The sequence below is a fragment of the Parambassis ranga genome, chromosome 1 (genome assembly GCF_900634625.1).
Source record: "Parambassis ranga chromosome 1, fParRan2.1, whole genome shotgun sequence".
NCBI lineage: Eukaryota > Metazoa > Chordata > Actinopteri > Ambassidae > Parambassis > Parambassis ranga.
Window position 1 is genome coordinate 17,317,065 of NC_041022.1, and position 15,855 is coordinate 17,332,919.

Below are 15,855 nucleotides of genomic sequence, written 5' to 3' on the forward strand. Positions count from 1 at the left end.
GCTAAGAAAACTCCATGCTTTGTGACGATTCAGCTTCCTCCCTGAACAGAGTGCCAGAATATATTTGGTAAAGAACAGTCTCACACTGTAACAGAAACGCTGGTCAACAGCACAAAATGGAAAAATTTCACAATTAAGATGTCGTAACATGATAAATTATTTATTTTTCTATTCTTTGACACTCTTATGTGTATTTTTAACAAAACCACAATCTTCTCCTGAACTTGACCAAGCAATCACTGAAATAATTGGAGCAGCACAAAATGAAAGCAAACAGCGGGCAAAAAAGACATTTGTGTGTTTCATGTCTTACACATTATACGTTTGTGTAAGGACTTACAGAGTGAACCTGAAACACACCCAGGAACTGTGGCTCTGCTCCTCTCCCTGTTAGACCTTAAACACAGAGGTTGGGTCCATGGTGGCCAAATGGCCCATCATCCTGTCTCCTTATGTACCAAATTAGACCTGAGCTTTCCAGTGTGCTCAGGCCTTGTCCACAGGAAATCAAGGCCAGGTGGAACTTAAGTGAACGAAGCCCCACTTTGGCACATTCTAGCTGACGAGATGGTGGCAAGACCAAGGCCCCCCTAGAGCGTGTCAGAGGTTGGGAGAGGAAGCACACACACACAGGACCAGGTGTGAATACCCTGCTCACACAGGGGCACAAACTCACTGTAGGATAAGGTGCTGTCAAGTCTGTGGCAATGCCGCTTAGCCACTCCACTCGCGTTTTTACTTATTTATTGGCAGCGATGGCTGTGATGACAGGGCCATTCACTCTCAGAAAGCCTCACAGGCTCCACGACGTCCCTGCGAGTGGTAGCGTAAAAATTTTAAGAGCCCCAGGCCTGGTTTGATGATTTTGACGCGAGTTAGCGTGTACTCGAGTTGTCGGGTGCATTCATGGGGCTAACTGTTCTAATGCGTTTACCCTCCTGCCTTATGAGTGTGTTTGTGTGTGTGCGTGTGGGTCTCAGAGCGAAGTGTCACTTAATAATTTAGTCGCTGGTTGCGTCCCTTCTCGCCATCCATCCATCCATTCACAGCCCTTTATGTCTTGCCTCTGGGAATGTGGGGGCCATTCCTCTGCCTCTCTGGGAGTGATTGAACAAGCAGAGACAGGTGACAGAATCTGGCGGGCTGGTGGTAGTGGTGTGTAACGACAAAGTGAGAAAGACTGAGTGCATGAGGAAGACAGGCCGACAGCAGTCTGAACATAAATGCTATGAGGCAAGAATTAAAGGGCTGAAGTTGATTTGTGTGTAACTGGAAGATAATAACCAGCAGATAGTTTTTGAAAGAAAAATCTCAACTCAAGTGTGTATGCTTGTAATTGTTACAATGCAGGCTCATTACACATGTCTATACTGTCATTAATTCTGTCCTATGTGTCTCATGTTTTAAAGCAATGCAACACAGACATGCAAGCTTGAATATACATGCTCATAGTGCACACAACACACACACAGACACAGCTGGGTTTCTGGCCTCTGTGCTTGCCAGATGTAGACGGGACATCTTTTTCACTCTCTCTCTCTTGCTCTTTCATCAGTGTTTTCAGACTAATAAGTTCTTGTTCTCTTGTGAAAGTGGTTCTAAGCAAAAGCGGGAACTGAAAGCTCACATGCCAAACCTGTGGCTATGGTTGTAATAATCAAATAATGTTACTTGGCCACGTGTAAGAATGTCTGTTAATACACGAGAGCTTTCAACAAAGTCTCCTAATGCCAGTGGCCTCCTATATACTTTAATATGACTTGATGTTCACTTAACCCCCCCTCTGCCTGGTAATTGAAACCTGATGGTGAAATAACAATCCTTTCTTCATTTTTTTTATCTTTCTGCATTCACTAAGCTAATTTTTGCGTGAGCTATGGGATAGGATTCAATTACAAGACATTTGGAACAGGGGAGGGCAGCCATGGCCATTACTGTTAGAACTTCTCCACAGGTTTCCTGGAAGTAAAGATGAAACTGACTTTTCAACATGCTAGTTGTTTGGTTGGGGCAGGGATAATGAACAACTTTGTAATTAAGAAATCAATTCTATATACACACAGCCAGGAGAGTGAAGGGACATGTACAGAGGGAAAATAGAACGTTTTTTTTTTACTGAATTAGTTTGTTTGTTGAATGACTTCGCTACCAGAGGAAGATTTGTGTGACATTTATTTGGGAGTTTTTGTTGGCGAGAAAAATCACAAGTGTTTGTGTGTTTGTCGTGGTGTTAGTGGTTATGTTCCTTGTCATGTGTACGCCATAAATAAAGGCTCTCCTGGCTAATGTAACCCACATGTTTTTTGTTCCCACCTCCCTTCCTCCCAGCTCAGCATTTGTTTTTGAGGAGTTTTCAGATGGTACACAGCCCTTTTGGACCACATCTCAGCTTTTGTGAGGTCATTTAAACTTTTTTTTTGTTAACATCAAAAGCAGGAGTGGACTTCCCTGTTACTCACAAAGGTTATACCAGTTTAATGCGTGATTCCCATTATTTCACTGCATCATCGCTGAGCAGATGCGCAGCTGGTCACTGAGAACTTTTCTCAAAAGACATTTGCACACACAATCACAGGCAGACAAAGCCTCTGCAATGATACGCGTCTGTTTGGTTGGCTTTTTGACTGATCTGAGATTTATTTGAAATTGTTGTCGCGTCAAAATACATCACTATTAGAACATGACGAGGCTAAATATGCCATTTTATTTGGTTTGTTGTGTTTGTTAAACAACAGATAAGATGAAGTTAAGTGGACACACACACACACACACTGACAGCTCTGGGTAGATACTTTTCTCAAGTTTGGGCAATTTCCTGTGCATTTTCATTTGCCTTTATACAAAGGCCCAAACAAACAACAAAGAACTAGTGGTGATGACGGCCAATATGAGGTGTCGGCCAAAAACATGCACACCATAAAAACAACAGCCAAGAGCCAATTACCATGTGTATTCTGCACGTGCAGGAGAGGAAATAAGTCTCCATACCAGCAGGTGGCAGTAGTCTGTATTCATCATTTTAAAAAAAATAAATTTTACACAGCCATTTGATTATTAAACTTTTAGTGAGAAAGATTGGAATACCTCACTGCTGATTTATTGCCACAGAGAGGAACAAGACGTACCAAGGTGGATAACACACCCCAAAATGTAAGGCCGTGAATGCTTTCCAAACATCAGTTTGATGTATCAGGCAAATTGGACAATTTGTTTTTCAGCACATTTTTATCAGAAATTACTGTCATGTTTTCAGGCCTCTGCGGCAAATTAATCTGTTGATGTGCTTCCTGTTAGTGTGTTCTTCCACCACAACAAACAGCCATCCTCAAGTGAAGAGTGATGAAGGTCATGGTAACAAACACTGAAATTAAACTCTCTTTTATCTGGGCAGAAGGAGAAAGTGCTTCAGTGACTGTCAAAGGAGCAAAAAGAGCTAAAAGAGGTAAGAACCTAATGGTCAGGTCAGAGGAGCAAAAAATCTTTGTGTTATGACGGCAGGAGGAAAACAGAATGATGAGAGATGGTGAGATAGAAAGTTAGCATAGAGGAGATAAGAGAAGGAAGACACTGCAGAGAAGGACTTTGTCAAACTCTCAGTGTTGGGTTCGGTGGAGATCGGGTTGGTGGAGGGGTGGGGGTGGGGGAGTGGGGTGCTGGCAGGGTTGCCACGGCAGCGTTACGGATGGGCAGGCGGGCTCCTCTCATGGGGTGAGGGGGGACGTGGGGCTGTCAGGGAGCCTGGCAGGTAGAGACACATCGCCCTGTGACTGGGGGGAGCACGGGTCAGTGAGAGAGGACAGGACTGAGGGGATGGAGGCAGCAGAGGGGTGAGGCGGAGGCCTGTCTGATGAGGTGAGGAGAGAGCAGAAGGGGAGGGAGACATGAGGGAAGTAAATGAGGGTGGTGGAGGAGAAGGAGGAGATGATTAGAGGAGAATTATCCAAGTGTGAGTATGGATGAATGTGGAGTGAGGAGAGGGAAAGAAGCAGGAGCAAATCTAGAAGGACTAGCCCAGGGTGCCCCAGTTTACACCCTGAAGCTGCTCCACTTATTAAGGAAATGATGGGATCTCACGCAATATATCCACATTTTGTGACATGTGACACTTAATTTGATTCAACACAAACATAATTACATTGTTAATTTCCTTAATTCAGAGATTCACAAGTTAACTTTTCCACTTTCTCCCTCTTTGAATTATAACTCCTGCCTCTCAGCAATCCCACTGGACAGAGGTCAGGCAGTGACGTTAAGGTCAAATTTAGCTGAACTTAACGCTCCATAGAACACTTAACAATGGATAATAGATCCAAGAATGGAGGCAAGAGGTTCTCCAAATTTGAGCCCATCCTCACCAGAAAAATGACAGCAGTGGACGAACTTTTTTTTTAAACCAACCAGTGTTTTACCATGAATAATGTGGTAACCAAACAGCCACGACAACTAACATAAACAAACACAAGGGTCTGATACAACAAAGAAATCCCTGTTCTGTAAGTGAGAATCTCATGTGGGGCTTTTGAAAACAGCAGCAACAAGATCAATATGAATAAATAAAGAGAAATATAAATAGTTTTATCAGTCACTCACAGATATAAAAGCGATAGATAGCTGGTTCCTGTTTTCTTCTTTTTGACTGTGAATAATATTCACCAGGTCATGATACATCTAAGTGTAAAAGCAAAGGCCACTGGATTCACTTGAAGACATATAACCTCTCATTTGACAGGCTTCTTAAGTTTTAACTTCTTAACTCAGATAGAAGTGCAGAAACCTGTGTGTTGTTTTAGCGCCAAGTGTGTGTGTAGCTGGGTTAAAGAAGGGTGCAGAAAGGGGAAGCAGAAGGCTGGCAGGTTGCTGTAGGACTGGCTGTAGGTCAGTGAGAAGAACAATGATCTGGTCAGCTCAGAGCCTGCTGGGCCAAAGGTGAAAATGTGCATGAGCACTGCCCATGTGTATGTATGTGTGTGTGTGTGTGTGTGTGTGTATGTGTGTGTGCTGCTGCTGATAAAAAATTTGTTTTGTCTCCTGACCTCATGAGTGCAGTGGAAAAACAAAACGAGCATGTGGAGTGCTTTTATGCTGAACATATGTCATTAGGTCATGAAGCAGATTACGCTCTCAGCAATTAACCTTGTGTCATTTCATGTTAACACAAATACAGTAGAAAACTGTAAATAACTCATAAGACTAGATGAAGATGCTCTGCAACCATCTGTTCCCTCTTGTTTTTCCACAAAGGTGCACTTATTAGCTGAGCGCAGAACGCGGTGATCAGTGACACAGGCAATCATGTGGCTCTGTCTCGTTTCTCTCAGACCTTTCGGTGCCCCCGTCTGCCTTTTTTTTCTGCATCTTTCCCTCTCCAATGCTATCACAAGTGGAGAGCTGTTCCCGCCGGTGTCATATGATGTCTTGTGGCCCTGTAGTGGTAGCAGAACAGTGACAGTTCTATCCCTGTGCCATCTGATCGACACGCCGCTCCTTGTCACATGCATACACACTACGACCATAAATCAGGTCACCAACAGTACCAGCCCTCAACCATGTGCTCCTGCTTATGTCTCCACTGTGCTCCACAAAGGCTGCCCTCACTTTGTTTTTGTTTTTTTGAAATGCCACTTCCTATAAGTGTTATCATGATTGTTTAGCTTTGTTGACTTTGAATGAATTGAGCTGAAATGAAGGAAAACCATTAGACAAGTTTGGGATGACTGGACAGCTAACCTGATAAACTCTAGATGTAGCTTTAATGTGACAAACTTAAAAACAAAAGTATGATCCTCCTTAAGCAGAGAGATGCTCATGAAGTTCTGTCTGCTGGTGCTGAACCCTTGTTTCTGAGGCATATAAACATAATCAAATTATGTTGTTCCACTTTCCCTTTCTGTCCGTACATTTGACCTCTTTTTAGTTCTCAGTTTTGTTGTCACTCCATTAAAAACTACGACTCTGTTACAAAATAAAATAACTCAAATCACAGAAAAGTAACACAACAGCTAAACATCATAATTGATGTTTATGTCTGTTTGATGGCCCTGTGTTTGTTTCATTCTCACTGTTGTTTGCTTGAACAGGTTTTCTCACTGCACAGAAAATGAAAAGCAAGGTACTTTTCCTCTCAAGACTCAAGAGGAGAATTGGTTCTCTTGGGGCTCTTGAGGCTGTTCTAACAACTCAGTGCTGTCGCACCCAATTTCTGGGCTATTTGACCCATTAGATGTCAGTGTTCGGGAAACAAACAGGCAGTGCTGAGAGGTTTGATGGGTATAATAATGCGAGCTCAGTGATGGAGGGTAGCTTCTTCTTGTACGAGAAAGTTTTAAATCTCACTCTGTGTGCACTACTTCTTCTTTTCTTTTCAAATAATTAAATACATAGCTAGGGGGAAACAGCATTAACATGAATGTGAATACATGCATTTATGTTATTATCTGAAATTCTATCTGGATGACCCGCGGGACCTGGCCCCTTGTGGGGAAAGGCAGAGGACAAGAATGCAGACTTTTACAGTCTCCTGATATATTCCGATCATCTGATAACTAAGTAGACAAGCACTGGTCTAACCCCATTATTATCAGATAGTTCATATTTACCTCAGGCTATGCGTGAGCCTCGCACCAAATAAACTGAATTAACCAAAAACAGGTTTTAACATCACAAGATGTGACCCAAAAAATGACATGATTTGACAACATAAGCCCCTTTCACAAAGCCTGTTTAACACAGCACCTCTGTGGCTCTGTGTTCTGTGTATAAGGTACAGATGCAGATGAGCGGGGTATTTTGTTGAGCCTCTGAGTTGCCAGTAGGGATTCGACAATTAGCAAGCCAGGGTGGCAGAACACAGCTGCTGTGACAGCGTGCACTAAGGCAGCATTCTGTCACAGTATGGTCATCATCTCTGTGTGTAAGGGGCCATAACAGAGAGATGGTGTATGCTTAAAGCAAAGTGGCAAAAATGTTTTGACAAATCCATAACCCATGTGGTCATAAAATATACATAATAGAAACTGTCCCATCAGATTCTGAGCTTATGTCTGTGCCTTATGTTTTGGTGTTAAAAATACTAGTGAACTTAAGGTAAACTACAGTGTAATTTATGCTTTTGGCTTGCATCTCTATAAATGTATAGATCATATATATATATATATAGACATTGGTGGTATAATCTTGTGGGTTCAGTTTTACCCATTTGAAAAGTATCCTTTTTTGTTGTTGACAGTCCTTCTTTGACTGCTCAGATTGTAGAATTGTACCCCTGACTGCGGGTGTGAGTCGCCGGGGAATAAGGATACTATGGCAAAGCTTTAACCTCACACACTCACAGACACACACACTCACACACGTATTGATCGATACAAGCCTGAGTGACTGTTGTTACTGAGCAGGCTGCACTCATCACAGGGGCTCCCCCTGTCACCAGCCAGTGGCAGCTGTAGAGGAACATCACACCAGTATACCACACACACACGCACATATACACACACACACACGTGTCTGCCACAGGGCTAACACACTGCCACCAGGCCTGCCCTCTCCTCCACCCTCGGTCTCCATCTTCACCCCCTCCTCTCTCTTCTGCCTCTTTCTCTACCTCACTTTTCCTCTAATGAGTTGCAACACTGATAACGAGCCTGATGATCTTCCATTGATTCGGCTATCACTTGCTTGTCTGGTAATTGATCCGTAGCTGAGCCTCTAGTTAATTATATGGGCTTCGACATGGACCCCTGCCCCGGGGGGAATTCTCAAGTCCTGCACAATAATAGTTTTAATAAAGGAGCCTGAGGATCTCCAGTATCCCCTTTTTCTCCCCTTTCCTGCTTCATCTTTCTATTTCCTCTTCCCTCCCTGTTTCCCCACCAAATTTCTTCATCTCTATATTTTCGCCACTATTTCTCTTTTTTTTCTCTCATACTGCCATCACAGCCATTACTGCACGCAGAATCAAGGGAAGAGGAGGAGAGGGGAGGGGAAGGGAGAGAAATGTGGAGGAAGAGTGAGCAATATTGGCAGAGTCCACTCCTCCCTCCCACAAATAACAGCCATTAACCAGCCAGGTCAGAAGCTGAGCCACCAGCTTGACTTGAAACACTGAGTGCCACTCGAAAAACCCACAGACTAGCACATTTAGAGACGAGAGGGAGGGAGAAAAAAAAAATTCTGGAAAGCAAAAAGGAACCTTGGCGGGTAAATTGTCACTTAATATAATTAGCCCAAGCCTCGTGCATTACCTTTTCAATAAGTTGTTAAGAGCAGAGCTGCTGGTACATAGACAAGAGGTGACACATTATGCCTTTTTACAACCGTGCTGCTTGTGGCTACTGACAAGGCAGAGGCCACTATGCAAAAGATGAATGAAGAATAGAAAGGCAAGGAGGTGTAGCAAGAAGAAAGGATGAAAGAAGGGGAAAATCACAAAGGATAAAGAAGAAGGCAGGCAGGGAGAAAAGGACTGAAGATGTAAATTGAGCTTGAGACAAAAGGCACAATTGCACATTTTCAGAGTGGAAAGACGCACACTGTACACTTTTCTTTCTACTGGCAGAAATCCCTTGTACATAACAGTAACGACCGGTGTGATAATCTCAGCAAAGGTTAACAGTGTACTGCCATTAGTACATGGTACAAAAGGCTTTTAACAGGCAACCAAGCAGCTGTCTACAGCAATTTACCACAAAATTTGAAGTGACTTTATATATCAGAAGCCATTTAATGTAGCCGAGCAAAGAAGTTCTCTGTCTGTCTCTTTCTCTTTTGTTCCTTTGCGCTGGAAAGATCACTGTGACATCTCCCTCTCACTGTGGACCCAGGCACCTGCTCTGTCATTTCTCTAATGATAGTGGGGAGAAAAGACGGGGTGGAGAAAGACAAGATGGGAGATTTAAAGTAAAGAGGAAGAGGAGGAGAAGGGGAGGGGGTGTCTTCATTGTTTGAGATGTGTCCTAAGCTGTGTCAAAGGAAGCATAGATCTCCTTCCTTTTTTTTTTGTTCTATCCTCCTGTGTGTCTTTTTCTCGTGTCTTGCCTCCCTTCACTCCTCCATCCCTCATTTTATTCCCTCACCTTCACTGCTGTAGGGACCAATTTGGCTAAAATGGAACCTCTTCCTCATTTTTTTCTTAATTAAAATCTGAGAGCCTCCGCGGAGCAGGAGAGGGGAGAGGAGGTGTTCATGTGCATGCTGGTGGCAGATTGCTTGCGTTCCATTAGTCCTTCATTAGAGTGGCTGAAAATCAAACAAAGGCGCAGGAGTTCATGTTTTTTTTGTTGTTGTTTTTAGATATCGCATTGATATTTTTTGTTTGTTTCTTTTCTAATGATTGTCAGAGAGATGTTGATCAAAGTGTCTTTTTTGGAATACAAACGTGGGTTTTCATTTTTTTTAAGGAAAGAGATAAATACTTGATAACTATGCAACAGTGGTGCTTTTTTAAAAGCATGTAATGTAAGGTAGAAACTGAGATGAGCAGTGTGCATGTGTGTGCGTTTGCGTGTGTGTGGCAGGACGGTCCCACAGGAGAACTAAGTTGCTCTGAGACGAGCCGGCCGCTTGCAGCGCAAATGGTAATAAGGCAGGGGGACAAACGCTCCCCCCTCCCTTCTTTCTCCTGCTCAGTGATGGCCCCCACCTTTCTGCCCCTAGCAGAGGAGGGGTATGTGTGTGTGTGTGTGTGTGTGTGTGTGTGTGTGTGAAGGAGTGTGCAACGCGATGTCATTGAGCATCTCAGAGTGGAGCAGCACAGTTGACTCAGTTGAGCCTGCACTGGCCTGACACACACTCTCTCTCACACACACACACAGACACTCAGTGAGCCACCGTCTCTCTCCCTCGCTCGCTCTTGCATGCTCTCGCACACACACGCTCAGGCGCTCAGTTCAGTTCCTCCGTGGCTGCAGCAGAGTACAGAGGAGTCAGAGAGAGAGAGATAGAGAGAGACAGAGAGAGAGAGAGAGAGAGAGAGAGAAGCAAGGGGAGAGGAAAAGAGAGAGGACAGGCGGCGGTACGGACGTCGAGAGAGGGACACAATCACAGAGAGAGAGAGAGAGAAAGGGAGAGAGAAAAGGAGAGAGAGGAGCGGGAGGCAAGGAGAGCTGGATAGCTGGTGGCTCACTCCCACACCTCATCTTCACTTTGCTGGGACAGGCACAGAATTGATGGTAAGAGACATTCATGCAGTTTACTGACTCAATTGTTTGTTTTTATAGGGTATTATTTTTATTTTGCTTTTTGAATTTTTGGTTGTTTGAGATATTTTTATATAAACTTTTTTACATTAGATGTACATTTGTTGTGTTTGATCTGCAGAGTAGAAATTTTTTTTAAAAAACATTTTTTTATCTTTGATTTTAGGATTTTGAAGAATATCTTTTTATTGTTCTGTGTGCATGCAATGTGAGTGTTGATAACCAGTTTATTTAACTTTTTCTTCCCTTTTAAACAGTACATTTACTTACTGTTAAAAAGGTACATGTGTGTGTGAGTGTGTTTGTGTTGTGAATCCATGTCCAAGTGACTGACAGATGGATTATTGCAAAAACCAGAGGCCATGGGCAACAACATGCACCCCTCCTCACTAATTCCCATAACCCCCCTGTTTTTTGTTTTACTCCATTGTTGCTCACCTTCTCATCAGAGCCCCCCCTCCCCAAAACCCCCACCACCCTTCCTCACCTCCATCCTTTTCCCCATCCCTCCTCACCTTCAGTGCTTCGCTCATCTTCCACCGTCCATGACGAGGCCCCCGAGGAAATTCACCACGAGCCCTTTTTCTTTCTCTTCATGAGAATTAACTCCACACACACACACACTGCTCTGCCACCAGAGCTGCCAAGAAACCTCATACACTACTCCCTCATCTCCCCTTTCAGTGTTATCCTCCTTGAGAAGCAAGACGAAAAAAGGCAACACAACCCCGAAAGAACCCACCTTCACTGACTTCTTTTTCTTCTCTCCTCCTTTACACTCCCTCATCCTGCCCTCCCTCTCTGTCTCTTCCCCTCTCTCTGTCTAAGTCCAAGGAGGCAGAGTTGGATGTGAGAGGCAGTGAGTGTGACACAGTCCCACCAGAGCCCAGCAGAGACCCGGAGCCGCCCAGGCCACCTCCAGCTAAGGCTAACGGACCCACCGGCACAGCTGGCGTTTGCACGAGCATCCCCTCCAGTAGCCACAGTAGCAGCAACAGAAGCAGCAGAAGTGGTCTGGGTGGCATTAGCATCGTTAGCAGCAGCGCTGAGGGAGCAGGCGAAAGCTCCATGCAGTTCAGCACCAGACCGCCTAGTGCTGAGCAGCCGGGCTTCATGGGGACATGGCAGCAGCAGAGCACTGACAGCAACCTCCTCTACAGAATGTCCCAGCAGGTACGTCAGTTCAGCATCAGCCTCTCCATCTCTGCCTCTTTCCACATTTTCATTCTGCACAGCCAAACTTTCATTTTTCCTTTTTAATTGTGTGCTGACATGTTTGTTGTAATATGTACTACCCCTTGATCCAGCTGAATGTTTCTGTGTGTTTGTGTCAGTGGGTGAATGTATGTGTGTAATTAGGGGTTGTGTTTTGGTGTTGTGATTTTTCAAATTAAGACACCTTGTCTGCAACAGAAGTTTTTGCAACTTTCCCTCCTCTGCACAGTATAAGGTGTGACGTTGTGTGTGTATCTCATTGTGTTATTCTTTAACACACACCATGCTTTTAAAATATCTCCCATCTGTGTGTGTGTGTTCCTTGTAATTGTACGATGCATGACTTATTTTCCTTTGCAAAAAATAGGCCAAAAATCTGCATGTTTTCTTTATCTACAAAACACACATTTTAACACAGAATTTGCACAATATCAGAAAATTAATTTTGACTATATGATGGGTTACCCCTTGTCCGGACTCGTTACATACATGCTTAAGTCTCCGTAATTGGTCTATGAGCGGTGTGGAGTTTAAAAGCAAGCAATAGCCGTGTTTTGGTAACCTCAGTGCCGATAAAGACTCGGGAAGGGGCTCCCCTCTGGGACCGGCTAATTGACTTCATGTGGCCGAAGCAGGAAGCCTATTGCGCGGCTACAGAACAGCAGAGGAGCCGTGAATGAACACAGGCTCGGCTGGAAAAGTTATGACGATAACGGATAGCCTGAACCGGCTGAGGTCCACATTTCCTCCCGACATTTCTCGCCTGTTATCGCATGTGTTCTCCCTTGTTCTGTAGTCTTTTAAGGTTCACCCCGAGTTAAAACAAGATAGATATTTTTATGGGATTAAGTGGTTTCATTGGACAAATACCAGGTACGGACAGGGATGAGGACTGGGAGTCCCGTTACGTGTGTGTGTGTGTATGTGTGCAAGTGAGAGTGTGTGTGCGTGCGTGTGTGTGTGTGTGCGTCCGTTCGCGCGCACGTGTGTGAGGGGGAGACAGTAAAGATAGAGGATGGTTGTTAGGTTGCAGTTAATCATAGCGGGACCTGCAGGCTCCCCGTACCATGCGCACGCTGTTACGCACTCAGGCCACAGCGGCTCTTGCGCAACAGCCACGCCGCGGCTCTGTGTTGGAAATGATGAGAAACTTATTCTGCTACCTTGACGGTACTTAACAGCACACATTGTTCAGGGTTTTCTTTGTGTGTGTGTTTGTGTGTGTGTGTGTGTGTGTTCTCGGAGATGTAACAGTGAAGATGGTGTGAAGAGTTACAAACTTCTGGGAATAGCACATTTTTCAAGTTTCACTCCAATGTCTTAATGCTTCTTATAACAGACACTCTGCTGTTGTTTCTCCACATCATTCCACCCAAAATATGTCATGCATGACATTTTTACATCCTCCTTTAAGCAAAATTTTTATAAACGACGACACAAACCAGCCCAGTGACAGATGAATTAGAAGCGATGGTCGCAGAGGCCACTTCTCCCCTCCTCTCCCGGCATGAGCAGGTGGATGGGCCCCTGCGCTCAGCATCTGCTGGGAGCCCACGTTTGCATCCCCAGTCCTTTTTACAAATGCGCACCGTTGTTTCAATATAATCAGCTGTGGGACTCGCTGTTATTTATCCTTCCTCGCACCACTTAGAAGACATCTTCCCATGTTTAGTAGGCATGACATAAATTCTCCGAAGGAAGCCTGTTCCTTGACAGACTCGCCTTATTGGAATCTAACCGATAATGACTTTGTGTTTGCCGAGGCTGGCGCACCCTGGGGTGTTGGGAGAGAAATGCGTTATGGGCTTGTGTTTCAAAAAAAAAAAAAAAAACTCCCCTCTCTCCCGCAAAAGATCAACTAGGTGAGGCGGGAGATGCGGTGTTTTATCGCCGTGTGGGTAAATTATATCTCCATCTGATCGTTGGAGACGCAAAAAGAAGTGTGCGCAGTGTAGGAGAGGATGCGGCTGAGCTGAGGTGCAGAGCATCACCGAGCCAAAACAACTGCCAGTAGCCTACTTTTGAAATTCCTTCTAAATTACACACAGAAGACAAGACTTTAGAAAAGAGAAATTATTACTCTGACATTTTCTCACTTTAAATTCACTCCTAAATTAAACTCCATAAATAAACTGAGTGGGATTACAGCAGGTGTCTGATCATCACGGTGCCTAAGCATCAGAGTTCAGATGGAAGACAGTAAAATAACATTATGTTTTTAACATAAAATTATGAATACACAGGTAAAGGGTTTTATAGCACAATCAATCAACACGTACGTTAGGGAAATGTACAAAATCGACTTTAAAACGATCTATCAATTCATTTCTAACCGGCTGCTGCATTTAAAACATTTTTAATACATTGTATATTTCGGATGTAATTAATAAATTAATTTGTTTAGACGCTTTTAATACAATAAAACATTTCTCCTCAAAATATTTGGCTTGAGGCGATGCTGTTACAAATGAGACAAACAGATGCAAAATAAAAAGAGAATCTAATCATTTTTCTCATGTTTTATTATGTTAAGATTTCATATTGACAACCAGTCTACATGCAGAAGCTTTTTATTGTTGCGTGTTCCTCGAAAACAAACGAAAATTAACAAGACTGGCGATTAGGGCACTTGTGCAAGCGAATAATTCACATAAAAGGCCTGAGCAGGTTTTTAATCTTCGAAGAAATAATTTTTTTTCTTCTCCTTCTTCTTCTGAGCCACGCAGCCTCCATAATCCTCGCATGTGTCAACAGAAGAGGGCATAAACAGCATGCAATTTAAATGAAATCAATGAAATAGATTCGGTAAATACTACCTATTTTCTGAGCTTCCCAATAATCAGAAATATGTGCACATTTTTTTTACAAAACACCGCAAGAGGGAACTTTCATAATTGCTTCTATGGAGGAATAAAAAAAAAATATACAAACATTAGTTCGGAGTTTAATTATTTCCCAGGCATTACGCAGGGATAGATCATATTTGGAGCCTTTAATTGACCTGCTGCTGTACATGCGTGGCTATGAATATCGACCCTTGCAAGTTAAAACTCCGGAGTTAAGTGATACTACGAGCCTAATTGGCTCATCAGGGATATTTCCTGCACAATACAGCAGCCGGAGGCCGCGTTTTTTTTTCTTTTTTTTATTGTCTTCTGTGCTTCAAGTCGGAGGAACGTGGGAACAACTCAAGGATTAGAAAAGCTCGTAAAATTGTGCCTTCACCTCCACCTGAGGATCTCATGCTGCCACCCAGGCTCAGGAAGGGAAAAACAAATGACAACCAGTGTTTGTCTCCAGTCTAAAAAATCCATCTCTAAAACAGCCTCTTCCTTTTCTTTTTGCAAGGGTGCTGTAACGCGGCTTCCTTTGAAGTGCGACAGGTCGACTATGGGCCGAGACCTGGAAGAGGTACAGTGGCATTACAGCTTCTGTCTGCTCTCAGTACTGCACCTCACACGGAGACTCCTGTATCCAAGGGCTCATAATGTAGAAATCATAATCACAATCACAACCATAATGCATAATTTTCATTGTAGTTGTTTCTCAGAATTTAATAATAATAATAATAAATCTACATCTGCAGTTTTAAGATATAAAAAGAAATATTTGTAATAAGGATATATTAATGTGTATTTTTCCCTTTCTAAATATAAATGGTGTCATTATTATTCCTAGTGGCTGTTTGATACTTTCATCATATAAATTAAAAACATACTTTTGGTTATGTTTTATTATATAATTTATTTCCTCCATTTTCATTTTTTACTTGTCGTTTGTCCAACTCTTTAAGTCAGATTTTCGCCCTTTTCCATATATATTTTGTTAATGGACTGCAGCCATCTGACGTTAAACAGCTGGGGTTGAATGGTGTTAGCTCTGAGGACATGGTGACAGACATATTTGTGGAATAACATGCTCTGCTTTGTTTTGTCTGTGTGAAGAAATGGAGTGGATATTATCCTTTATCTGTGTAGATCACAGTACATGCTAATCTGCCTATTAACACACTTACAGCAGTGTGTGTCTGTGTGTGTGCAAATGTTGTTTTACACAGTGGAGGTACAGGCGTGTTGCATGTTGCATATGTGGTGCATATGCACGGCATACTTACAATTGTGTGGGGCTGGTGAGGCAGTGATTTGATGCATATGTGTGGAATTATCCACAGTCAGTGAATGTGTGTGTCTGTGTGTGTCTGTATGTGTGTGGTTGCGCTCAACTGTTATTATTTCCATGTCTGTCTTTGATGGGTCGTTGCACATAGAGCATATGGAGGTCTATACATACGTGTATCTGGTGCCTTGTGTGTGTTCTGACACTGACGTTTATGTGTGTGTTGAAGTGATCATGTCTGTGCTTTTGCCATTTATTTTTTCTGAGTGGGTGGCTAAACAGTCATATGCCAGTTGTGTGAGTTTGTGTGAGCGAGAGAGAGAGAGAGAGAGTG

General features: G+C 43.3%; 1 protein-coding gene across 5 annotated transcripts in view; it reads left to right on the forward strand.

Annotated features, from left to right (window-relative positions):
- bnc2 (basonuclin zinc finger protein 2) overlaps window positions 1–15,855 on the forward strand; it is a 139,943-nt gene that overhangs the window by 45,868 nt on the left and 78,220 nt on the right. For 2 of the 5 annotated variants that reach the window (XM_028401749.1, XM_028401788.1), the window contains exons 1-3: window positions 9,816–10,163; window positions 11,019–11,363; window positions 14,754–14,816. In XM_028401749.1, the coding sequence (XP_028257550.1) occupies window positions 10,161–10,163; window positions 11,019–11,363; window positions 14,754–14,816 (411 nt within the window). In that variant the 5' untranslated portion in view covers window positions 9,816–10,160. Of the gene's footprint in view, window positions 1–9,815; window positions 10,164–11,018; window positions 11,364–14,753; window positions 14,817–15,855 lie in introns of those variants that run through there. The other 3 variants (XM_028401773.1, XM_028401757.1, XM_028401765.1) reach the window with 2 other exon arrangements.